This window comes from Amblyomma americanum, chromosome 1 (assembly GCF_052857255.1).
Source record: "Amblyomma americanum isolate KBUSLIRL-KWMA chromosome 1, ASM5285725v1, whole genome shotgun sequence".
Classification (NCBI taxonomy): domain Eukaryota; kingdom Metazoa; phylum Arthropoda; class Arachnida; order Ixodida; family Ixodidae; genus Amblyomma; species Amblyomma americanum.
The window spans coordinates 253124836-253151759 of NC_135497.1; the positions used below are offsets into that span (position 1 = coordinate 253124836).

General features: G+C 46.9%; 1 protein-coding gene across 10 annotated transcripts in view; it reads left to right on the forward strand.

The window, feature by feature from the left end:
- LOC144114939 (uncharacterized) overlaps positions 1–26924 on the forward strand; it is a 145920-nt gene that overhangs the window by 45391 nt on the left and 73605 nt on the right. For 6 of the 10 annotated variants that reach the window (XM_077648968.1, XM_077648973.1, XM_077648977.1 and 3 more), the window contains exons 12-19: positions 886–1447; positions 1509–1683; positions 7625–7727; positions 13004–13092; positions 20559–22040; positions 22110–22338; positions 22561–22753; positions 26146–26477. In XM_077648968.1, the coding sequence (XP_077505094.1) occupies positions 886–1447; positions 1509–1683; positions 7625–7727; positions 13004–13092; positions 20559–22040; positions 22110–22338; positions 22561–22753; positions 26146–26477 (3165 nt within the window). The remainder of the gene's footprint in view (positions 1–885; positions 1448–1508; positions 1684–7624; positions 7728–13003; positions 13093–20558; positions 22041–22109; positions 22339–22560; positions 22754–26145; positions 26478–26924) is intronic. The other 4 variants (XM_077648972.1, XM_077648976.1, XM_077648970.1 and 1 more) reach the window with 1 other exon arrangement.

Consider the following 26924-nt stretch of genomic DNA (forward strand, 5'->3'; position numbering starts at 1 on the left):
TATTGTACCTCAGTACAAAAATAATGATGCAATAAAAAATTTTTTAACCGATGGTTACATATTATGGTGAGTAAAGAGTGCAATAAGCGAAGCAGTTTTTTCATTTTACCCTCATTAATAATTTTACAGCACTCAGAATGGCAGCATTCAAGGTGTGAATATCATGCATAAACTTTGCAAAATTATAAATTCTTGAAGAGTGATTGAATTATTGTGCTTCGATTATTGCATACATTGTGCCTTCAGCTTCCCTTAGCAAACAATATCACATGGGCAAAACGACCTTTTGCTTAAAGTCCGCACTTAAAGACGGCGGCACTGCTCGAAGGCCCCTGTTAAAGCTTACAGGCTGGGCGCGCACCGTCGCTTTTCCGAAGGATGGCGGTACTTTTCCGAAGGTACAGGGACTTTATTGCCGGCGTCAAAGCTCACCGGATCGACGACCGTCGCTGCATGAACATGGACTGCGAGATTTCAGAACAATGGGCAGTACGAAGCAGACGACGCGGTTCGCCTATGTAGCCGTGGGGACCACTCATCTGCAGCTGAGCATGAGCGACCTTGTCACCGTGCAGCTACTGTAGAATGTCGCGAAAATGAGCCGTGGGCGCATGCAGAATCGCCTGCGCACGGCAGCCTGAGGTTTGTGCATGGCGAGCCGTCATGCCGCTAGCACGGCCAGGCCTTTAGCGGTGAAACCATGGTATTTAAATCAAAGCAGACCCTCCCCCCACTTTCGCATAACATCGGCCTAGATTCGAGCAAATACGGTATCTGATATTAGCACATGTTTAGCTGTAAAGCTGATACCAGTATTGCATCATAGGTGAGCATAACTGGGCGGTTGTCATTTTTGTGTGCCTTATTCTTGCGTTGCTTTTGCAGCAGAACTACCAGCGGCCATTCAAAAACATGCCACCACGGTTCCTCAAGAAGGCAGAGATGCAGCGGCAGCAGCAGCTACGCCAGCAGCAGCAGCAACAACAGCAGCAGCAGCAGCAACCACAGCAACCGCAGCAGCAGCAACCGCAGCAGCAGCAGCAGCTGCAACCGCAGCAGCAGCAACCGCAGCAGCAACCGCAGCAGCAGCAGCAGCAGCAACCGCAGCAACAGCCACAAGCTAGTGGTGGCCTACCTCCACCACAGGGAGCACCCTCCAGTCTGAGTGGTATGGGAGGTGTGAGCTATGACCCTCGCTGGGTGGCCATGGGGGCAGGAGGCCCTTACCTGGGCCAGCTGGGCATGGTGAAGCCTCTTGGTAGCCAGCGTCCTCCCGAGTCGGAGGGTAGCACCCCTTATCCCACTGCAGAGGACCGACCCTATGAGGCCAGGGAAGCTCGGCCACTAGAGTGCTGGCCCCCTGGGGCTGGGCGGCCTGCCCCTCCGCAGGCAGACCGGCCCCAGCAGCCACTGGCTCCTCCCATGGCACCGCCACACGTGCCGCCAGGTGAGAGCACGGTACATTTATTTTGCTATTGCATGGGCCTAATTTGTTGCTGCTTGTGCAGGTGGCCCGTATGATAACTGGCGGCCGTCTGTGGCGCCAGTGTACTATGGTGGCCAGGTTGCTGACTTTGGCAGGACTCCGGCAAGCTATGACCAGCGACTGGAGTTTCCCCCAAAGAGGCCAGACAAAGAAGAAACGCCATTTGATAGTCGCTCACGTGGAGACTCGTTCAGAAAGTGAGTAATGCTTTGGTTTCTTTTCTGGCTCCTACTACATTGTAATTGCAGTATAGTGAGTTCATGGTGTACAATCGCAGCCAAACTATATAGAGCATGCTTCAGTGTTCCAAGTCCTCCCGCGCTTCGTAAATAAAATGTGTAAAGGTTTACCTAGCCGCATGAGGAAATAATTCGGTGACGTTTCTCTTAAGGGGGGATGAGGGGATCGGAACAAACTTTTTCATTTTTTAACTTAGAGTGATGAAATTTGGCAGACAGGTTTGAAATAGCATCAGACAGACAGCTACAAAGTTTCACAATAATATCTTCAGTAGTTCTTATTTTTTTATTATTTATATATTGCTCACATGTTGCTTGCTCGTGGAAAGCCTAGCGTGACAGCAAAATGGGTTCTGGGTCTGTAAATGTTTTTAATAGTTACTAAGAAGTATAGTCTGTCAAGATTCTCTTAATTTCTTTTTAAATTTCTCTGCTCTTCTTCTAAACGACATAGTATGTACCTTCCCTTTATGTTTAGAATGTATCGTGCTCCAAATTATTCTGTAATAAAAAATGGTGAGCCTAAATGGTAACTCTCAGATTGTCTTGACATAAGGCACACTTCAGCAATTGCAACAAAACAAACAGGATTAAAATCCGTGCTCTGTGCTCCCATTGCCGTGCTATGCTTTCCACGAGCGAGGTGATAAGCCCAAAAACTTTTTGAGAAAACAAGCCTCAAAGTTCCATACTGGCACACACTGTCTAGAATGCTGCTGCATTGTAAAATTTGGTGTCCTTGGCAGCAGGTGACTTCTTAGCCCTCTTAGCAACTTGAACAAGCATAAACTCCTCTTCTGGAGGTGCGGGAATGGCATTTTCCTGTGAGCCAGTCAGCCCGAGCTGGCGCTCCATTGCTGAAACCGCGCGAAGCGATTTGCGAACTCTCGACGCTTGCAGTTCTGTAGATTCCGCGGACACAAATCGGGTTTTTAGGTGAGCTTGAATAGTGTGACGTTCACTTGGCAAACAGTCAACACTGCGATGAGCGGCAAGGACGGCCGCCGGCGCATCCGCGGCAGCGAGCGTGCGCCCGCGTTGCAGCTCCGTCGAAGCGCCGGAACTCGTCGATGGCATGGGACTGCCTTCACTGGCGGTTGTTTGCTGCGGAGACATCTCGGCGTTGAACGACTCACCGCGGAAGTGCGTCTCTGATGCTCTGCAGCCTGCAAGCCCACTCCGTGATCTGTGCTGGACGAACTTGCGACGGGACGCTCGCGTACGGCGAGACTCACTGGCATGTCGATTGTCACCGGTGAAGTAACACTGCGCCCGCGCTTCAACGCCGAAAGATCATGGTTCGTCTCACTATCGCTGGATGGTGGTCGACTCGGCGCAAGATCCTGCCCGCAGCACGTTGGACGAGAGATCGCGCAGCACGTTGGGCGCGTACTCCGCCGATTCTGAACGGATGCTCGGCTCGGCCGAACCACCTGTTGACAATCGCCGCTTCTTCCTTGCTGTGACGGGCTTGAGTTTCCGCTTCCCGTAGGCATGCTTTGTCCGGTACTTCTTTTTGAACGTGCGCGGATCCATTGCACGTCCTTGAAACACAAGAGAAGGAAAGGCCAGAAAGGCTTCCCAGCAGCGGACAAAAGCAGACGCTCCTTGCCTCAGCCACCATTGTGCTGCGGCGTCGGCCAATGAGGAGGCGCCTTACAACGCGCCGTGGTGCAGAGCCAATCGCGGCGCGGCAGCCATTGGCTGCTCCGTGCTCCCACTGTCAAGTTTCCAAGTCTCCTTGCTTTGTGCGGGTGTACTGGCTGCAGCAGCAGGCATTGCCAACGTACATTGGATTGAGAGAGATGACGACCTTATGCGGTTACCGCTTTATGTGCAAGCACCATTTGTGTAAATGTCACACACCCCGATTTTCACTGGGTAACTCATAAGAGGAGTTCATCATCATTGCATGCTTCATGTTCTGTCCACGACTGTACAAGGTAATCCACAGTAGAACATGCAAGGGAGCGTGTAGCCACGCTCTTCGGATCGCCCGTGCATGTGACATCGAGCAGACGGACCTGGATGTGGGACTTTACATAGTCTGCTATTTCGCTTTGATGTGCAGATGTATCACATGCACTGGCACTCCAAAGAGCATGGCCAAGTGCTTCTGTGTTCACTCTATTCTCCATCTAACTTCCTTGCAGCACTGTGGAAGGTAGACACTGCCTTAGCCAATCATACACTGATATATATGATAGCACACATTGATATGGTTAGAAAAGAGCATAAACCAATGCTGATGCGTACCATAAGCCTATGCATGCTTATGTATGTTAAGGGCGGACACGGGTCTTTGCGGCCGAAAAATCGCAAAAAATCAGTTTTTCAATTTTGTATTATTCGTGAGCGTGAGGTCATTATCTATATATGGGTGAAATTTCAAAGCGGATAAGCCCCTAGTTTTTAAGAAAAATCCAAATGTGGGAGTATTCTCACCGAAAATGTTGCGAAAGTACCTCAAATGCTCATTTTGCACCGTGCATCATTTTCAAATGACGTGCCGGAAAGCCGCCTACTGGGTCTCGTTTGAAAGAGCGTTCCTTCCTCTTTCTTTCCATCGGAGCTGCAAGCACAGTGTCTCTTTGTTAGCCATGAAAAAGAAAAAAAGAAGGAAAGACTGAATCTTGCTGTGCCATTGGTCATTGCCCGTCACATGTCAAAACCGGCGCAGCTCTTCGTCCTGCACCATTTTGTTAGCGTCCGCGCTGCCGACGGACGCGACACCATTTTGAAAGTGTCTCAGCCTGATTTCTGAAGCGAACTATGTCTCCACCGTACCAAAAGTTCTGCAGTGCGCACAAGTGAAAAGGCATTAAAAAGCAGTCTAACAAGCAAAAGGATGTAGTGGAAGGTCGTCTGGGTGCTCTCGAAGCTTGAAGGTGTCGCGAAGAGCGTCTCCGCGGCTGATTCCGATGACACGGGCGGCCGCCAGCAACGAACACGCGTCGACACGACGTTTATGAGCCCCAAAGACTTCGAACGACTGCAAGAACGAGCTGACGCCTGAATTTCAGAGCTATCTTCTATACCTGCAACCGAGCGCAAGCTACAGACTTTGCACTGAGAGAGGCGACACGGGCCAGGCCGCGATGGCAGCGGCAATGTACACGGTAGTCGATGTGTCAGCAATGAACCGGCTGCGCGAAAAACCGTGTGCCGCCAGTGCAGTGGCAACGTGCCCTTTTAGAAAACCACTCATAATACGGTGTTGCTGTACAGTTGTGCTTGGAGTGTTCTGTTTGTGGCGATGTCGTGTGTGAGTGGATTTCCCAGTGTCTACCTGGAAGCACAAAGTGCAATCCCTTCCAAGTAAACGTTCTTGCTGCCCGGGCTGCGCTAACTACAGGGAAGGGCCAAACAGCACTGAATGGCTTGTTTTAAACCATGGGAATCTCCCACAGGGGTCGTCACAACAAGATCTACCAAACGCACCTCAAGTCAAAGTTGAAGCCTGCTGCGACACTAGCTGCTGAAAGCGTGCTGACTGTGCTTGTTCAGTGAAAGAACTGTACAGAGAACTCAATTTCGATAATCCCAGAAATATCTGTCTGTTTTGATGGAACGTGGGTGATGACAGGGCACCAGTCCCACATTGGCGTGGGCTCTGTCATACAGCTTTTTTCAGGTTATGTGTTAGACTATGTAGGGCTGTGCAACTACTGCCTTGGCTGCAAAAATGGCCTAAAGAGGAGGATCCCCAGTACAGTGCATGGAAGGCACAGCATGTATGCCAAAAGAATACAAATTCAAAATCTGGGCAGATGGAAGTGGATGTGGCTCTGATGCTCTTCCAACGATCATTCGAGCGGCACGGCCTGCGCTACACCACAATGCTCTGCGATGGTGATAACGAGCATTTTCGTGCGGTAGAGGAAGCAAAGGTATACGGTTTTATACCAGTTGAATAAGAAGATTGTACAAATCACGGACAAAAGCGGATGGGCAGTGCTTTGTGCAATGTCCAAAAGCACAAAGCAGAGGGTTGTGAGAGCTTGAGTGGTAAAGGTCGACTGACTGCAGACCTTATCACCAAACTCTGCAATTACTATGGTTGGGCACTAAAATCTAACTGCAGGCGATGTCGAGCAAATGCATTGGGCAGTAATTGCCACATATCATGTGACGTCGACCAACAAGCGCCCAAACCATGGCCTGTGCCCACAAGGCACCAACTTGTGGTGCAAACACAATGCTGCCATTGCAAGAGGAGAGCAGCCATCGAAACACCGTTGCAACCTGCCCGACTACGTCAGCCAAGCATTGCTACATGTGTACAAGTATCGTCTGCACTACACGACCGTCCTCTCTGATGGAGACAGCCGGACTTTTCATGCTTTGTCTGAAGCAAACGTGTATGGATTCATACCACGTTCATAAGCGATTGAGGACTACTCTGCGGAACCTGGTTGATAGAAAGAAGGTTCAAAGTGAATCTCTTGGCGGAAGAGGCAAGCTGACTCGGGAATAGATCAAGATCACCAACTACTACGGCTATTCCCTGAGGAGCAACAGTAATGACGTTCTAGGTATGAAAAAGCCAGTGGAAGCTACACTCCTGCATGTGATTTCTACAGATGGTGTCCCAAACCACTCCAAGTGCCCTGAGGGTGCTGACTCTTGGTGCAAGTTCAACAGAGCCTTGGCCAATGGTGGACTTCCACCTCCACACAAGAGTGCCCTCCCGGCTTGTGTTGGGGCTCCTCTGGAGCCCGTGTTTGCAAGGCTCAGCGATGAGAACCTGTTGGCACGGTGCAGTGAAGGAAAGACTCAGAATGCGAGTGAGAGCCTACACTCTCTCATTTGGACGCAAGCTTTCTTTGGAAAGTGTGAAGGGGCTGCTGCTGAGGCTTTTGCCGTTGCCTCCGCTGCAGCAGGTGTGCGGAAAAAGGGAACAGATGCAGTGAACACAGTGATGGACTCCTCGGCCGCTTGTCACGAAGGTGACAGGGTAGCATGCATTGCGCAGAAAGGATACCGCTGGTGGCAAGTGGCGTGCACTGACGGCAGATGTCCATGGCGATGATGGCCTGTGTACACGGCACCATGCAATGGTGTGCTGTAGCAAGTGATACACGCGATGTAGAAGAGCACCAATAAACCGCAAGGTTTTGTTGTTCACATGCGAAAGCATTGTGTCATGGAAGTTTTGCATGAAAGATTTCTGTGTGTTTTTTTGACACAAAATTGTGCGACATTAGTCAGTTCACAGAAGTGCTGGACTAGAGCTCACTGCCCCAAATTGCCTGTCGCCGGTACATTTGAGAGAACACTTTTGTATCCCCCGTTTGTAGCCTAGATCTGGTATTGTTCAGAGCAACAATTTAATTGGGGTCTCAAGATGTTTCATTCAGAGCGATGGCAAAGGAGAAACATCGCTTGAAACATCAGCATTCATGAAACAAACTCATCGCCATAGCTATTCGGACAGTAAACTGAGTGTATACGCACTGGGCCTACTTGAGAGATAAATTGTAACATCACACTCAAAACAGTCATGAAGTGACTAACTTCCCTAGCTTCCAACAATATTCCTAGCTGGTTACCCTAGTCTCTCTGAAACTCTAGCAGGTATTATAGAAAGTTGCTTGACAGTTGCCCTGCATCACTCTCGCGATCGTCACATCTATGTCTATGCCTACGTCATTTTTCACCACATGGGTTACACCAAACCAAAGCATTTTTTTTAGCCATGTCAGTCATCATGATGGTGGAAGCGCCTGTATGTAGCACGCACAATCTAGCGATGTTCCGGTAATTTCTTGATTGAACTGCCTCCCTGCTGTTAGAAAAGCTTTTCCCAAAATTCCCCTACCCACTACGAGAAACCACAACTCCACTATTGGAGCATATACTGTAACGAAGTAACCGTGATGTGTTTTTTCTTTTCCAGAGAAAGAGAATTTGAAGATAAACAACAGCGGGAAAAACGTGAAAACAGGGATGTCATGGGAACCTGGTCCAATGCAAGAGAGTATGACCAGCGATTGGCAAGGGTAAGCCCTTGTATTATCATTATCATCTGAGCAAATAATAGAATATATTACATTACTAGCACTGGTTCGTGGATAAATAGCATGAGTTACTGCGTCTGCACTAATGTAATGCAATCGTTAAAGCCAAGGTGGGAGTCTGAACATTTGTGAAAATGAAAGAAAAAAAGCTACAAGTGCTTGTAACAACCACAGCCGGGGGCTGTTGGTGATCGCGGTTTTATCCTTTGTGCCACTAGTGTTTAGCTGAGAGGCAACTCTTGAAAGGGGCAGTCAAAGACTTCTATATGTACTGCGATTTACCTTGCCGTGGCACTGAGAAACACAGCACAACAATTTAAAACAGTTTTTTTTAGGGGTGTGCGACTATTTGAAGTTTTCAAATATCTAAATTAGTCCTATTCGATAACCAGAATGAATGGAATAGTACGTGCTCTAAATTATTCAAACGAACTGAATATGAGCTCAAGTTCTTGAATATTTTTCGAATAATAGACTCAGAGATTGAATAGGGCACACTGAAATTTTTTTGGACAGCAATTTCAGAAACAGTGCCCACTCTGACGCCACAAAGAATAATGCCACAACCCGCCTGTACATCCAACGCCGCAACTTGGCCCATTCGTGTGGCGGCGTTCATTATGTTCAAGCATATGGCCTCGGAAGGTCGGTTGACATGGCAGGGTTCAAGCCAGAGCACCCAGACGTGTACCCTAAGCCAAGGCTTCATCATTTGCATTACACATTCGTATCTATCCCATGTGTTTTTAACCTCGGCTAAAAAAACGCTCACCTGACCTTCAGGGCCGGTTTTCAGCATGTTCGAGTTATTTCACCGCGATTGGCCGGCGCCTACGGCTACCGCAAAACTGCCAGATCATGTCATAGTGAACGATGCTAAACCCGAGCAGCACGAACACGTCTGCCCGTGTGTGTTTGTTGATGACGGAAGGACGGATAGAGGTATGATATGGAATTTTGGCCCTTCCAAAAAAAATTGTTTTTTTCCAGTGTAATGATAATGAAACCCTCCCCCCAAACTGCTAACAGCTTTTCTGGGAGAAAAGTGGGTTCATTACGAGAGTATATATTATTGCTCTGTCTTCGGTAGATGTTAAGATATTGGATTCGCAAACTTGACAGGAGTCAAATTCACATTTCTAGAAAATGACAAACTATGAAAACTTAATTTCATGGCAGAAAATGAAAAATGTTGACACACTTGTACATGGAAACAGCTAACAAGCATCAGGCATGTAATGACTTTTTTTTTTTTTCACCTGCATGGCCCTTTTTCCATGCCTGCTGCCTGTGTTCAGATGCACCTGTGTGCTGCCACCTTGCTTCAGTGCAGGTCCTTTTTCAGACAGCATTATCTTTCTTGTTTTGCTTGAATCTTAATGTAACTCCAAAGTCCTCCTCAGTTTTTCGAGCTGACCTATTATGCTATGCTATTAGTTTTCAGATAAATTAACAAATTCATAGGATAATTAAAAAAACTTGTTTCTTGGTGCCACATTGGGAAAAACCTGCTGCCTAATTTAACCACAGTGCCGCTATTTAAAGGGACATTAAGGAGAACTCTATCAAATTTTTTTGTTGAAAAATCTGATAGTTCGGTATTTCATGGTTTTGTTGCCGCTTGCCCGGGAGCGAAAGATGAATTTATTTCAAAGAAATTCAAAAATTATTCAGAAATTATATCAAAGTCGTAAGACGGAGTGACGTGCAACGTGACGTAAATGCAGACTCCGTGATTTCTGGCTGCTAGCGGTGCGGTCGAGCAGCAGCCTTCAACGGCTTCCGCGCATTTCCGGAGGTACGGGGTCCACTGGATCGGGCTCTTCTCTCGCCCACTTGCATGTATTTTCAGATGTGTAGTGTGAATGGATTAAATTAGCCGAGAGCTCGAAAAGAACAGCTCCGCCCAACTGCCGAAGTTATTGAATGACGTGGCAATGCGCACCTCGCCGCGGAGCCGAATCGGTCTGGTTGGGCGGGCGGCGGCTGGCGCACTCGGCACGAAATAGACATGCTCCATGTCTTCGCCAGTGCGGTCAGAGTGCTCCGAAGCCGCCGAACGTGTCGGCGGTCAAGCGCAGCTGGAGTAAGAGGATCTTGCTTTGGCCGACGTGACGTCGCCGTGCAGCGCGCGCACGCTACGCTGGAGACAGTCTTGTACCTTGTCTCCCGTCCCTAATAAACGATTTCCGTTAAGTTTGAAGTCGACTGGCACAGCCGGGAATGTTTCACCGGGCGAGCGTGCAAAGACACAAGTGCTCTATCATTTGAAGCGGCACTTGGAGTTCCTCGGCTGTTCGGCGCTTGTAAATCGAGGCGCGTCAAAAGCAAAACCACCGGGCGCGCAAAGCTGACACGTAGCGCCATAACAAATCGAAACTCTCCTGGCCGCCAAGAATCGGTTTTCTTTGCTTCCAACATTCCAACATTCAGGTTGTCTTTTGTCTGTCTTCCTTGTGTGATAAAAGTGCACTATCGGTTTTAAAACAAAACTTACTTCAATATTGAACCGCGCAACCTTCCTTTGTCAGCCTCAGAGAATCGCGGCCCCATGTAGGAAGAAAAATTCCTCCAAGGTGGCGTCTCTTGTCCTATGGCATCACCACGCTTGTACTTGCGAGATTGGCCTGTGGCGGCGATACCTGTATTTTTGTTCTTGCTATTTTCTACCTTACGAGAGCGTTGTTTTCAGTAAGAATGGCGTTTTTGAGATAAGGAGCTGGTATTCTATCGATACAAGCAAACTTCAATTTCTCCTCAGTGTTTCGCATATCCCAGGTAGCATTGGCTGATGTCAACAACTGCTGGCGCTGTGAGCCAGCATCAGCCAACTCGCGTTGTCGTGTGTGATCGGAAGCTTCCTGACATGAAATTAGGCTTTTAAGACCCGTGTCCCCCCTTAAACATGCAGTGACACTGCACAGTACTGTCATGCTCAGTACGAGCTGCACCACGCGATCGCTCGGGCGGGTGCTAGCGCTGTGTAGTACATACTGAGTTTTATATTGCATGGGCATCTTGCATTTTGCCTCCATTGAAATGCGGCCGCCGCGTCTTAGGTATCAACAGTAGAGCATTGTTAAACTTCTGTCGTCCCTTCCTGGCTCTCATCCATTGTGCATGTGTGAGCGGGTCTTGCGTTCTGTTTGGCCATGCCTCCAGGCACCTTGGAGGAAAGCTGGGTCTTGGGGACTAGAAGATATGACTTGGTTTATTGCATGATCTTCCTACTCCCCAAAACAGACAATTAAGTGGACATGCTACTGCGAAAAACTTTTCTTTAATAATTGCGACAGGTCGATGAAACTTTCACCCTTAATAGAGTTTGTGGAAATATCGGCGGGGGACAGCCTTCTGCCCCGCACTCCCACTCCACTGATTCAGCGTTCCCGCTCGCTAACCGCGGAGGGGTTCGTGCTCGAGGGACAAAGGGAAGGGATGACACAGCGTTAACACTCATATGCTATTTATTACACTTGCAATTAATACACAGAGCGGGCCAGCTAGCTACAAAACATCAACGAGGCATTCCTCGGAAATAGAAGGCTACGTAAGAAGGACTTCCGACTTACCGGCTGGGGAAGGGGCGCGACTTCGGAGGTATCGGCGGCGAATGTTTGTATGCGCCGATTATGGCGGCCAGGTTATCCCGTGCGCGCCGCATTCTTGGGGCAAAGCCATTCCTTAGCATTTGCCGGGGAAGGCGCCGAGAGCGCGCGTTTCCGGCCCCCACTTCGCTGCCTGGAACCAGAAGTCCAGCGGCAAGGTACAACGGATCCCCGTGCGCCTGTCGCAGAGGGTGACGAGAGCGTGCGGCTGCAACCGCTCGCGACGCTGGCCGGATCCCGAGGAGACTCTCTCCGGTTCCGCAGAATTCTGCGTAACCTACGAGGTGACGCTCCCGTCGCCGTTGCCTTTCCCCCATGAGGGAGACTTCCCTCCTCACCCAGCCGGGGCTATCTGTCCCGACGGCCGACAATGCAGATGGGCCGCATCGAAATGGAGGGGGGAAAAACAGGTTTCCACAAGTTTTCTCTGCTCTTTTCAAATCTCAGCCGTCGCGGTGGCTCAGTGGTTATGGCGCTCGGTTGCCGGCCCGAAAGACGCGGGTTTGATCCCGGCCATGCCGGTCGACTTTCGATGGAGGCAAAATTCTAGAGGCCCGTGTACTGTGCGATGTCAGTGCACGTTAAAGCAATGCACGTGGGATGCATTGCTGAGATGTGTTAAGTGCGACAAGCACCTTAACCACTGAGCCACTGCAGCATGGCGAGATGGGCGCGAGTTAAATCAAGCATTGTTCATAAATAAGAAACCTTTACGAGCTTTACACAAGGCAACCCACTTCGTGGTGTGGTCATGAAGTTGGTTATTTTTGCCTGATGTTTGCTGAAGAGTTTCGGCATTGTGCAATGCTCATAGGTTGCTACTGCTACCAATGTTGAGAGTAGAAACCTTTACGTTTTTAGTTGTAGAAATTTAGCTTCACAAGTGGTGGAATTCGACCAAATTTGCCTTTTTATGCTCGCGAAAACTTCGCTGAATCGAAACTGTGGTGCGAAACTACATTGGTAAATTGAGGGAAAAAATACGTGCATTTCAATGGAAGCTAGAAACTGAAATGAGAAAAGTTCGTTATGTTCAGGTTCAACTGTGTAATTCATTTGAATCTATAATAGCAATGTTCTGCCTGAAATATTATGATTATTTACTGTCGCGATCAAAAGTTTATGGGACGCGAGTATGTGGGAAAGATTTTTTTTCAGCTCAGTAACATAATCTAGGGGCCTGAAATGTGTCAGTGTATGTGGAGATATACATGCACTATCCATTGGTAACAATACCACTCGATTCGGTCGCAAAGTTGAGCTGGAATGAATTTTTTTTCCGAGAATACGCGTCCCACAACATTTAGATCGCGATCGTACATGTTCCCCATGAAGTGCATGACAGTTCAGTTAAGTCTGAATTATTCGAAGCTCTAAAAATCTTTTGGCTGTTGCAAGTGATACTGCAGGCAATTGTGCATTTGTCATTTTATTTTAGGTATTGATCCCTGATTCAAATAATGCATGGATGAACCAAAATCTGCTTTTAGTTCATTTTGCTCTATGAGTGTTCATTGTAAGGAGGTTCGACTGTATGTTGTTCAACATCAGTTCGTATTGTATTGTGCTTCCATTTGTTTTGTAGACAAATGCACAGTGCTCTTGTAAACTTCTAAATGTGCAGTGACTATTATTTTCTTTCTCTAATAGGACAAATGGGAGCGAGAGACTCAGCCCTCAAGGCCTGATAGTAGGGACAGTCGTGCAAGCAGAGATTCCCTCAGGGATGAGAGGGCCATGTGAGTTATGCAGTCTTGCTCATTCAGCAGGCAGTAAGCTACCGTATTTACTCGAATGTAACGGGAGTTTTTTCCAGGATTTTTTCCCTCTAAAGTCTACCCTTGCGTTATAATCGAATACCGCACTGCAATTGGCCTAAAGCAATGCCGCGTTGCAGCCATTTCAAAGCAGTCAGCTTGGTTTCATATTCCGTAGTTTTGCTATCTTATGCTGGAAACATGGGTACCACTAAAGCCAAATCCTCATTAATCCAAAGTCAAAGTGCTGTTCTCTTATTTTTTTTGTGTTCGTTGCGACCTCGCGCTCCACACATCGTCACATTGTGTTTTTTTGGCGTCGCTCGCGGTGTATTGATTCAGTGCACACGATGGCAACGCGTTGTGCTCAGTGCGGCGCTCGTTTTAAGAGAAAAGCAATCCTGTTAACTGAGGAGGTCGGGAATTCTGCGGCAGCTCGAAGACTTGAACTCGAGTCAAACATCCGCGGAGGGTGGCTGCAACGGGAGGCGCGTTTTAAATGTGAGCCTGACCGCAAAGGATTTCGTGAGCCTCGTCACAGCCATCACGTCCAGGTGGAGAAAAAAGTGGCGGACTTTGTTATTGAGCAGTGCAACCGTCTCATGGGGGTCAGTGTCGAGCTGATCCGTTGGAAAGTTAGATACATTGCTCGGGAGATGGGAAGTTCAGAGCATCTCGTGGGTGGGCCCAACCAAACGTTCATGAAGAGGAATGGATTCTGTCTGCGGCGAACAACATTGATGTGGCAAAAGTTATCGAGAGACTGATAGCGAAAAGGAGGAAGATGAGTAAACATGTTGGCCACGATGTCTATTAAGGGGAGATGAGGGTCTTAAAAACTTGATTCTTTTTGTCAACACAACCTGTTGAAACTTGGCACACACATGTATCATAGAACGCTGATTTCAAATACGCATTTAGATTTCAAATATCTCACCTAGAAAGAAATTTATAGCACAATAACATCCCAATTGGGTCATTTCTTACGGCCCTTCGTGATAATTTCTCAGTTAAAAGAAGCTTTAACAATATGTAGACATTTCCAAAGATCCACCGCACATCCTAAAGCTTTCCTTTTTCTTTTGAACATGATAGATTAGCAATTAGGCCAAGTGTGTGATAATTACTGCCACATTGCTTTTTCTGTCCAACTTTGCTATCCATCAACAAAACAAATTTATAGCCATTTTATTAGCTTTAGGATGTGCTGTGGGCCGTTGCAAATGTTTGCTTATTCTTAAAAAAAGCTTTCTTTTACTGATAAATTACTGTAAAGGCCCGTAAGAAATGACCTAATTAGGATATGTTAATTTGGCATATTTTTCTTGCATGTGAGGTATTTGAAATCTTAATACATATTCAAAATCAGCATCCTATGATATACCTGCATGCTAAATTTCAGCAAGATATGTTAACAAGTAAGAAAAAAAATTTTAAGACCCATACCTCCTTAAAGGTACTTTGTTTTGCGTCCGTAATTCTCTCGTTACATTCGTGGTTTTATTTTTTCCCGCTAGGCAGCATATAAAGTCGCCCCCCTCGTTACATTCGAGCAAATACGGTAATACAGCTGTGTTTCAGCTTTGGCTTCTTGGCTGAATATGGGACATTGAGGCTGTGTTGCTTGTTATGCTTTAGTAGATTTCTGATGTTTTCGCTTAGTGGCTTTTGCTTTCTAAAAAGAGCGCTCTGGAACTGTACAGATATGAAGTCTATTTTCTACCTCAACATACTGTCAAATGTAGGGCTATAGGCACCGAATTTTTTTTTTGCTTGTGCATTTCCTTCTTTCAAATGATGCGTTAGGCAGTAAAGGGTCCCTAAAAAGGATGTTTGAGGTTGCCTATAATATGTTTGCATTATGTAGAGTACAGGGCACCGAGTGTTCATGACAGTATATTTAAAAAAAATTGGCGCTTGCATGCCTCGCGGCGACCTGTGGTGCTGAGCTTTCGTCTGAATCCGTGCACAATGCGTCATGCAGCACGCGTTACATCTGCAAGGGAGGGCTGTCATTGGTTCGCCCGTATGCTCCCCCCCCCCCCCTCCGTCCCTCCACCCACCCTTGTCTACAGCTGGCAGAGGAATTGAGTGGGTGGGGCCGGCGGAGGAGCTCCGTTATTCAGCGTGCAAAAAGTGATGAGAGGAGAGAGAAAGGCACGAAAGCATGTAAATTCAAATTTTTGCTACAGATAACGTCCACAAAACGTATTAAAAAATAAATCTTGCTGCCGGATATTTGTGAAGCAGTGTCCTTTAACATCTTATGCATGCTGCAACTTTCTTCAGTGCCCCTTTCAGAGCCCCTTAAGTGTACATGAATCACCCCTTGATATTCGCCTGTGACCACATTAAATAATTTATACTTGAATATCTTCTCTCATGCTATTTCGGTTTCATCAACCGAACAATGGCTGTGACGTGCAGTAGGCCTTTACATCATGAGAGGCAGGATAACAACGGCAATCGCTGATATGCTGTTTGCTGTCATTCCAGCTTTTCTAGCAGGCTGTTTTGCAGTGATATAAAACTGCGTATCAGCTTTTATATTGCAGTTTTTCCGTGCGTCATATGACCTAAAGTCGGAACTACATGTCACGGCCATTGTTCTTTGAAACAGCATGTGAGAAGAAATTCAGTTATGAATTATTTAGCGGTCATAGGAGAATACGATGTGGTGATCCATCTATTCTAATTTCTAACTCATGATTTGAAAGATTAGCACGCTCAACTAAAATTAAATGTCTGTAGTCCTTCAAACAGCTTTTGCTGAGCCTTGTGTGAATGCAGTGGTAACTCTTGTCAATTTTTTACTTTTCTTTTTTAATCAAGAGGTGACTAAGATGAAGGGACCATGACAATTTGGTCATCTTACTAGAAGTTTGTTTTAGCAGAAGTGTCAAAAGAAAGGTGTGAGCATGCTAGGTGTGTCCAAATGCATGTTGATAGGAACAGCAAGTAAAATGGCCTTTTGGCAATAGATAATTTCAAATGGAGCGTCTGTTGCACGATGCATGAATAGAGCGCATAAAACAAGCCCACGTATCCTACTTGGAATGGCACCGGTCTAGTTTTTTTTTGAAATCTTTTCTTTCTGTCTTTTGCACAGACTGCTTTTTTTTTGTTGCTTTCCGTCCTGCTCTAAGGAAGCGCCCAGTTGGGTAGCCGTGTGTGTCTCTTGCGCCTTCCTCAGCGTAGGTGTCACGAGCTCTATGAGCAGCTGCACCATGCGCTTTTTTAATGTGGAAGCGTTATGTGCCATTAGCACAAAAGTCCCTGTTCGTCACCGTCCATGGTACGAAATTCGGATGTCAACATGCCAGCGCATGAGGTCACAACACATGCAGGTGAACTTGTGTAGTCATGAATGACCAAACATAATGTATGAAAGTCATGTCTCATAGCCATTCTGCAATGTAGCTGACTCAGTAATTTAAAAGTAACATGTGAGATGTATAGGGCATGTACAAAGTATGGATAGTTAGGCCTCGTAGTCGGTCTTTCTGCAATGTATCATGACTCTGCACTCTAATGCTTTGCAGTCTTACATGTAAGCAGCCATTACCAACACACACTGTGTCTGCTGAATTTTGTTCTGCTGGAGACGCGCATGTGGCCTCAACATCTGGCCATCTCTTATGCCTGTTTCACATGCAAATAAAAACGGCAGCGAATCCTGCCGGCGTGGCACGAAGGCCTGTTTTGAGTTGTCGCGGCGGTGAGCGCCGCAGTTTGAACAAGTTGTAAATTTACGCTGCGACGCGCCGCTCGCCTGCTCAGTCGCTTGCATATGAACCAGCCTGCAATAAACACTTGTTGTGACCTTGCGTCAGTTGAAAATTCAGCGCCCAAAATTTAAGTCTCCAGTTGGATTGGGTGCACTTGCGCACTTTTAGTGCAGTCGAGGCAACGCATGGCACGCAACGCGCTTGCAATGAGGAGGCGCAAAAGTCCTCAGGATTTTCTGCACCGGCATGAAAGCGTGCTTCCTCGAGAGAGCACAAAAGTGTGCGGAAGCCATCTCTGTGGGGTTGTGCTTTCTTAGATAAATGCATTTTATATAGCTTTTTTCTTCGCCGCACAGACGCCCCACAAGTGCCGTTGCACGAGGTCTCCATGGTTTGCGGTTCCTGAAAATTTTAACTGAAGCACATGTTGTCTTAAGGGGATTTCTTTTTTATATTGAATCCTATGAGAAACCAACCAGTCTCGCTTTGTTTATCCTATCCAAGAATTCAGCTTAATCAAGTTCGTCTTAAAGGAGTGTATACACCGAAATTTTGGATGCATTGTTTCCTTGTTTGTAATGAAGCCTAAGGCATTATTATAAATGGATTACCACCTGGTATTCTCCTGCGACGGCTAAATAATTTATAATTGCCTTTCTTTCTCGTGCTGTTTCGGTTTCAATAGCCGAATGAGGACTGTGATGTCAACGTGTACTTAGAAGTCATGTGAGGCATGAAAAAACTGCAGTATAATCACTGCTTCCACATTCGTTGTCATTCTGGATCTAGAGGAAAACTGACTTCAGCACTGCAGTAAATTAAAACGATGAAGCAGCGATTATGCGGACGTTTTTTCAAGCCTCATGTGACACAAAAAGACGTCACAACCATCGTTTGGCTGTTAAAACCAAAACCAAAATGGCATGACAGAAAACAAATGGTTTTTTTGTTGCAGCGACCAGTAACGACATTATGCGTACTTATGAAATAGGGCTCCAGGATCGCACTTGAGCTTAAAATTGCGTTTAGAAGTTGTCCGCTCTAAGCTTTTCCTCTAGCAGCAATGGCCATATGTAAAGGAGGAGCCTGGTCTTGGAAAAAAAAATTAATGTACTCGCAATTATGAAATCGTCGGGGAACGTGTGCAGATTCTAAATATGTAATTTAATTTCATGTAAAAAAAAATTTTTGAGCACAATTATGAAAGTTTTCAAAAAAAGGAAGAGCTTTCAAGAAAATATTTTTCAGGAAAGTTGCTGAAATGTATATTATGGGTTCTCTTGACATTAAGGAATGCAATAAAGGTAAAAGTATCGTCCAGCCTATCGTAGAACTTGAGTCATAGGGTATTGAAGCTCCCATTTCAGAAACAGGAATACAAACTTTTCTTTGCATTTCAGAAGTGACAATTTCAGATCCTTATACCTTGAGTTCTATGATAGGCAGGAAGACAGTTTTACCTTTATTGCATTCCTTTATATCAAGAGAACCCATAACATACATTTCAGCGGGTTTCCTGGAGAAATGTTTCTTGAAAACTCTTCAAGGAATTGCTTTATGTTAAATTAAGGAGGGGGACACTGGTCTTAGACCTATTTTCCTTATTTTTAGTCCTATCCTATTGAAACTGTATCACCTTGTTCAGTTTTTTATACCGATTTCAAATAAGAAATTGCATTGTAATTACTTTGTTAGTTTCTTAGCTAATTAATTTTAATTAGTCATTTATTAGTACCTCAGTACAAAAAAAATGGCACAATAAAAATTTTTTAACACATGGCTACATAGTATGGTGAGTAAAGAGTGCAATAATCGAATCAGTTTTTTCATTTTACCCTCATTAGTAATTTTACAGCACTTAGCATAGCAGCATTCAAAGTGTGAATATCATGCATAAACTTTGCAAAATTATAAATCGTTGCGTGATTGAGCAATTGTGCTTTGATTATTGCATACGTTGTGCCTTCAGCTTCCCATAGCAAACAATACGACATGTCTATCTGTCCTAGACATTGATATATTGACATACAAAGACAGCCAGGTGTCAATAATTTTCATGGTTTTAAATCGCCTGCTCCTGCACAAATTGAGCGCACACAGTGATCTAAATTTAATATTATGGTCAAAATATCAATTTCCTGGGGGAGAAAACTGGTAAGAGTTGAAGAATAATAGCTATAGGCTCCAAAAATGTCATTAAAAAAAAATTGATTTTTGGGTCATTTTTCGGTTCCAAAGACCAGTGTCCCCCGTTAAAGGACATATTTAGAATCGGCACAACGAAATACATGTTCCCTGAAAATTTCTCAACTGTGACTACATAAATAAAAAATTTTTTCAACACCCTTAAGCAGTCTGATTGACGTCATGACCTGACAGCGCCATCTATTGCAAAATTGCCGTGTGCATGGTACGTGTGGAGTAGATCATGCGCCCTCCTACTGAAGCCTGGCTATGGCACATTGTGGTGAAGTCGTTGAGACCGGGTAGAAGCTAGGCAGAAAAGACACAGGCCCTTGTTGTCTTTGTTCCCATGTCGTGGGGTGTAGGCTCCTCAGCACTACAGAGATCGTTTATAGTCTTTCCGAATTGCCCCCTTCACCACTTTGCACCCGCTCCCCTGTGCTCACTACGTGCAGTTCAGTCATTCAGTCACGAATAAGCATGTGACCATTGTCACATGTAGTTTTGGATCGCGAGCGTGGCAGCGCTGCCTGACTGCCACACGATTCAGAATTTTTGTAAATTTAGTTGAAATACTCGTTGCACTATTTGAGCTCCTATTTTGGCCAGTTTGTTCAGAGATGCATAGAGAACAACATGCTGTAAGAGCTTGAGTCTGGAAAATGGTGTTAGGACCTTTTCAAGCACTCTAAAGCTTAATCTTAGTTTTTCATGTTTCATGCACCATCGCTCGTACAGCAGTGGCACTCCTTTTTAGCGTGCAGCACGGTGACGTCACATTTGGCTAAAGTGACCCTTTGAAGTTCACCAGCATCTGACCTGACCACTTCATTGCAAGGAAACCTGTAATAACAGTGGAAAAAAACACAGTTTAGTGCAGAACCTGACCACCATTCAATAGCGTTACGTGCGCTTGTACAGTACTGGTGCTGATGCGGAGCATAACTTCTATTTCGTGCACCCCGCGTCCCGCACTGAACTTGCAATACAAAATGGACCATACTGCGCCTGATTTGGCCATAGGTACTATGCCTGTACTCTTCTCATCGCTTCTTTTTAACAGACTGGTTTCCTTCTGCATATGCTCCTTGGAGCTATGCCGTACCACAAACATGACATACTGCCCGCACGCATGCTGTAACATAAGCACCAGTGTTTTGCATGTACTCAAATTACATCAAGAAAGATGCCCGACCTTGTTTTGGGGATGTGAAAACTGGCGACTGGCAGTGATGTGGTGCCCACGCAGAGTCCTAGAGTAGCTCCCACTGCAAGGAGTGAATAAACATGACTGCGCTTCGCACTTGCTTTTGTTATTTTGTTTCATTTTCGGATAATTCAAAACTTGCCTATTTAAAACATTTTATGCTGTGTGATGGGTTCCGAGAGGTTTTACTCCTAATTGGAAGCTTTGTCTTGCTCCTCTCTCTCTGTCTGTTTGTGTGTGCAGGAGGGTGGGGGGGCTTGAACCTAATGCTGGTACCTGCATAATCATTTCTGCCAGGGACCACGAGTGTTGATGTTGTATGTTTGCAGGCCTCCCGCTGAGCAACGTCAAGACGCACCGATGCAACAAATAGAACCCCACCGTCTGGCTCCTGAGCGTGTGAAGGAGAAGCCCCAGGTGCCAGATTGGTCAGACACTCCCTACTCAGCTGCTGGTGAAAGTAAACGGCGTGACTGGCATACACACCACCCACCTCCTGTGACTCAACAACAGCTGGACAGTGCAGGTCCGAGTAAGAAGAACTTTGTGGCGCTGCGACGTGGTGGTGTTGCCAAGGATGAGGGAAAAGAAGACTCCAAAGAAGGGAAGGTTGAGGACCACTCTCGTACTGATGAAGAGAAAAGCAAGGAGGTCGCGAAAAAGGACGATAGTGAGAAGCGTGCTGCAACCTCTCGTTCTCGCGGTGGAAGTGGGGGAAGATTTGAGGCAAACAGAGGCCGTGGGGGCCGAGGTGGAAATGGGTTTGGTGGTGTGGGTTACAGGGGTCGTAGCCGGGAGTATCGTCGAAGCAGGACTGAACGTGGGCCTCGTTTCGATCGAAAAAAGGATGAGGGTAGTGAGGAGAGTTCGGGTGTGGAAGAGGAAAAAGCCAGCAGTAGGCTGCGTCCCAAGGAGGAAGAGAGTGAGGGCTCTGATGAGGCTTGCTTGGATGCTGACCGAAAAAGCAGACCAGGGAAAGAATCTGGACGCGCCCGTGAGCCACGTCGAGACGAGGCGAAAAACAAGGAAGAAAAAAGCGCCTTTTCTCCTCGTGGTGAGCCATCACGTAGAGGTCGTGGAGGTGCAGTCTCATTGGGCCGAAGTGCAAGGGGCCGGTACCCAGCTGGCGGCTATGGGCCACCCACCTCGAAAGCACCGTTTGGCAAGCCAGAGGAAGGCAGCAAGGATGAGGAAGCAAACAAGGAGGTATCTCAGGGAAGCAAGCAACGGTCTAATAGCAGTCGCCCTGTTGTGCGCCGTCCCAACCGCATGGAGCCACTTCCACCACGTTTTCAGAAAAACCAGTCACGTAGACAGGATAACCCTGATAGAAATAAAGGTCGGGGTGGCCGTGGTGCAGGCCCAAACAAGGATGCCCTCTCTGACCATGGAAATGAAGATTGGGAGACTGCCTCGGAGAGCAGTGACGTGGCGGATAGGCGGGGCCCTGAGGAGGGTGTACGCCAGCAGCCATCGGGCTCCAAGAAAAACCCATCATCTGTGCCGAAGGCCTCTGGAGGCCAGGAACGTCGCCGGCCAGGCGGTGAGGCTCGTAGGGGTACAGGCGGACCTCCAGGAGACCGTAATGGTCGGGGCTCCGTGCAACGCAGAGACTCTGTAGGTGGCGGGCCACCTGCCAGAATGGGTCGAGGGAGTGGCTCCCGGCCAGGGGGCCGTGCACGGCAGCAGCGTCCAGGTGAAGTGACTGCTAAGGGAGAACCATCTCCGGCTGCTCTTGTCTACAGAATGGATGAAGTAAAGCTTCAGGACCCAGGGGGAGTCCAAGCAGCTCTTACTGACCTTAGTGCCAGGTAGGTCCAATTGATAGTTTGGCCGTGGCCTTGGACTCACACACACATTATATATTTTTATTTGTGCAGGAAACACACCAAGAAGCCTGAGCAAGGACAGCAGAGTGGCAGACTTGATAAAGAAAAACCAAATGCACTCCAAGGCATTGATATAAGTAACTATGCTAGTGTCGTCGTTATTGATGATCATCCGGCTGATCCTTCTCTGTGCGATGGTGATGACGGAGGTTTTCAAGAGGTGACCTCAAAGAAACGTAACAGGATTTGTGCTGATGGAGACTCCAAGAAGAAGAAGGAGGTTAGCAAATTTTGCCTCCAGTAAGATTGTGGCAGAGTGCTGCGATTAATTGTTTTGCTACCATGTGGAACACATGCTCCTTGTCATGTGTAGCTCTGATGACATGCATATCTGTCAATCCAATGATAGCATTTGATTAAACTTCTGTGCTGAAATAATATTTACACTGGCAGTTGCTTGATTTTCTGTTTTAAGAACACTGAATTTGTGTTATTGATGCAGGCAAGAAGCAAAGCCAATGTACATGGTCGACAGAACAAGCTTCCTCCACGTCTTATCAAGAAGCGGGAGTCTGATCGCATGATCTCCTCAAAAGCAGAGTCCCAGCTGCCTGCAAAAAGTGAAGCAGGTGCCACAGACTCTATGGAAGTTGCCAGCACAAAGGCTCACCAACATTCTACATTTAGTACAAAAGGTTTGAATTCTTTTGTATTTTATCTGGTGCTAATGTACAGTCGAGCCCACATATAACGGCCCCACTTAAGACGAACTTTCGCTTATAACGAACGAGACCTGCGCGACTGTCAAAATATACACTGTCTCAATGGCACAGAATCACACGTATAACGAACGCCATTAAAGGGACTATGCAGTAAATTGAGGTTACATTAATCAGACGGGAGATAAGCATTCGATCACTCGTCAGCCCAGTGCAAGAATTTTTGAGCTAGCATCAATAACAACCAAGATATAGAAGATAAAAAATAACCCTCCTCCTTTCTCCCCCCTCAACTCGTACACGCGCTGCACCAGAAAAGAATAAAGAAAACGGATCTGGGACTGGGCCCCGCCTATGAACACGTCATCCGCTGAAGTTTGGTTTGCAACTTCCGGTTGTCACACCCAGCGCCCCAGCATCAGCTTCGGCAGTGTCTCCGCGGTCTCTCTTCACCTTTCATGATTGCGGCGCACGTCGGATTCCTTTGCTTGTCGTCTGTTGTCGCAGGCGAAAAAGACACTGCGTGTGGCTCCGGAACTCCCGACAGAAAGAGGCGCCAGAGGTAAATTGAAACCATATGCGTGAAGGCAGTGACCTGGCTTGCGCTTGCCCGAGGGGCTCTTGCGGCGGCACGAGCAGACTACATTCACTGCTACCGGAAGTGTGCCCGTGACGTCGTGGCTGCCGTGGCTCCAGCTAATGACAGCGTGTGGGGGCCTGCTGACGTCACTGAACTAGCGACGTCTATTTTTGCGATTTTAGTTCCAAAATCCGTCACTGCGAAAACACCAATTGGCGCGCGAATTTTGAAACGCATGGTTTTTAAAAATTCATAATAAATTTCCAGCTCAGTTTCGAAGACTCATACTTAGTGTGAATGCTCCTTAGCATCATTTCTAAGCATTGAAAACATTTACAAGCAACTTTTAATTCAGTGCATTGTCCCTTAAGCCCTGCTGATCGGTTACAGCGCAAACGGACAGCGTGAACCCGGCGCCGCGATGCGAGATAACCTGCCCCCGACCCCTTTGTGCGCCCGACGTGCGGCATGTTTTCCCAAGCCTCATGGCAGGCGAACTGCCCGCCCCGTTTTACTTTTCTTGTTTATGTTTATATCATTGAGCTTCCTATGTTCGCCTTTGATTGAACTTTGTTTACTGCAGATTCGGTTACATTAAACATTGTGGTTACAACTTACATTTGGATAGAATGTACTCAATTAGGTGACCAAGAAGTTGTTTCAGCCCTCGTTACAGTGGAGTAGCAACTACAATAGCTGTAACTATTTTATTATGAATTTCTGTGCATTAATGATCTCTGAATAAAATCTACCACTGCTGAACTCTCAAGGATGTGCATATCAGCTTGCATTGAGATGTTGGTAAGCTAAGGCTGCGGGGTTGGAGAGGCTCCCCTCCACATCCTGGTGCAAATAATGCCATCCGCTTCTGCATTGGCGGAAGTTGGTCACCGCCATAGCTGGTTGAAACCCTAACAAACAATATAGGGAGTGTACATTAGCACGTGGAACCTCTCGCAAGCGAGCTAAGTCTGAATCTACCCTCTCCTTGGAGCACTAGCTGAAGTTCCAGGCTGGCTGGGGCTTGAATCATCGGAACTAAATGCAGAGCTTGAGATGTCGTCTTCAGTTTTGCTGGACAACAGCAGCAGCAAAAAATCTGAAGTTGCACCAGTGGAACCGTGCGAATCACGCCACGAGGCCGATGACATTTTTGTTGGCATTTGAAACCACCCTGCTCTGATAAAAATTTCTCCTACGTCGCCACGTGCCAAAAAAAAAAAGTTATTTGTGCAGACTGTACGACAAATGTATTTTCGGTTTCCGTGCAGTTAAGTGTTCCAACACACAGGAATTAGTGCTCTTCAGCGCATCGCAGAGCTTGGATCATATGTGATCCATGGCCTATGGGGAAGTCCCTAAAGAGTTAAGACGTACTTTCTTTCAGAGGTGTTTAAGACAAACAAGTTCTTTTGTGCAGCTGTCACTTTTTGCTTCAACAACACTTTCAGGACACGTGGCCAGCTCAACAGCTCTAACCCTTTGCAGTCCTTAGTCAGGCCCCGCCCGACAACACGACTTGGCTGTAGCGGTTCGCCGGTGCCCGACCCTTACAAGCTTTTCCATAGCTGAATTGCACGTTTTGGCTTGCTAAGCAAGATTCACTGCCTTTTAGACAATAAACGATTTTTTTGTTTTTTTTTTTTCACCTAGAGCTTTTCAACTAGTGCTTTGGAGCTTTGGCACGTGCGAACGCTTGGCCGCGTTATCGCCGAGTGCTTTGTACAGCAAAAAGTGCTTTGTACGGCAAAGCTTTCAGCGAAAGTGACTTATTTCAGTGAAGAAGGCAATTATGTGCCTCCATCAGATGACGAAGACTGCGATTCCACAGAATTAAGTGGCAGCAGAGATGACAGCTGTGGTGACATGCGAGCATGAAATGGCGGAGGGAGCTGTTTTTCTGGCTTCTGGAAGTTTCCATCGTAAACAGCTTCATTTTCATGTGAATGCAGCAGCTCGGACAAGGCCTAAAGGTGCAGAAACCCCCTTCAGGACCGCCGAATAGCTGGTTGGTGATGTGAGGGCCCACGTTAAAAAGCGGGGCTCATCTGCATGTTTGGACGGTGAGGCAAGGCCTAATGGCAGTCCTCACTTCATATATGAGCTCCCCAGCTGGAGCAGGAAAGATTGCGCGGCTTGCAATGACCGAGGAACTATGGAAGTGCAGGAAGGAAACTGTTTTTCTGCTAAATGGGCTGTTAGAATCCCGGACTGCACCCAGGGTCATGCTTCGAGTGGTTCCACACACTGCCAAAATGTTGTTCAGAGGCTTGGGCGGATACAGAAACCTCAAAAAGAAACGTTTGCTGATGGGTTTGCACATTTGTCATGTTTTCCGCGGTGCCGAAAACGGGTGAAATGGTTTGGGACTGGAGCGGCCGCAAAGTGGAAGTTTCGGACTGCGAAGGGTTAATTAGGAAACTGAAAATGGGCAGAGTGCATTAGAGCATTATAGGCGTTGAATGTTTAGTGTGTGAAAAGTTGTGGGCACTGATGAGATCAGATGTGAGTGACAAGTTTATATATGGCTTCAGAATGAAGTGCTGCTGTTAATTTATTGAGAAGCAGTTGGCCATGCTCTCCGAAGTTGCCTGCCACATGATGAACTGATTTTCGGCTATGATGCTAGTGATTACAGGATTTCCATTCACCGATATTCTGATGGCATTGGCAGCTCAGGTTTATGGCACTTCTGTCTAGCATGTTCTGGATGTTTTGATTTTGTGCGTGACAGATGGCAGCATTTAGCAGTGCTAAGGTAGTGCTCATGTTCTGTTTGGTATTGCAGAGCTGGGTGCAACTGGAGTGATTCGGCCCATTGTGAATGCCTGGGATAAGCCCATTACTCACGCTCTGCGTGGGGGCAGCCCCCCATCATCTGCACCACAGCCTGTGACAACCCCTGCAGTCTCAACAGCAGACGTACTGGTGTCGTCCAAGTCGAGCAGCTTTGACAGAAGCAGCGATCAGCATGACAGTGGCATTGATGTGAGCGACCAGCCAGCCTCGGCTGCATCATCGCAGCGCTCGTCTCCTAGTAATGATGGCAAACCCCCGCTGCTTGGGACCAGCTCCAAGGGCTTGCCTGCCATGCCTGTTGGTGTGCCAGCCTCTGCAGGGGTGAGTGCATCTTTGGAGTGAATCGGCAGAAGGATGTGGCTCTCATTTTTCTTATAGTATGCAGACCTCTATGGGCCCTAGGAATGTAGTAAGTACATTAATTCCAGTGTAATAGGGATGCAATGTCTATATAGATAGTGGTAACCACAGTTTACAAGTAATTTGAGTATTGTCAAGCAAGGCTACCAGAACTCTGTTGAATTAAGAGGGACAAAAATAACTTGGGCTTTGCCTTGGACCCTAGTTAATTTTATCTTCATTAGAAGAGTGTTGGTCCCCTTCGAGATAGAATTGTCAAGAGGGATCTGAATACACGTCCACTCATAGCTTGCCCTGTTTAAACCAATCACAGCAGCAATCGCAGCAGGCGGTACTGTGCTATCATCCGCCGCTACCGCTCATCCACTCACCACCGCTACGCCATTTTGCGAAGGTGTCTCCAGCTCT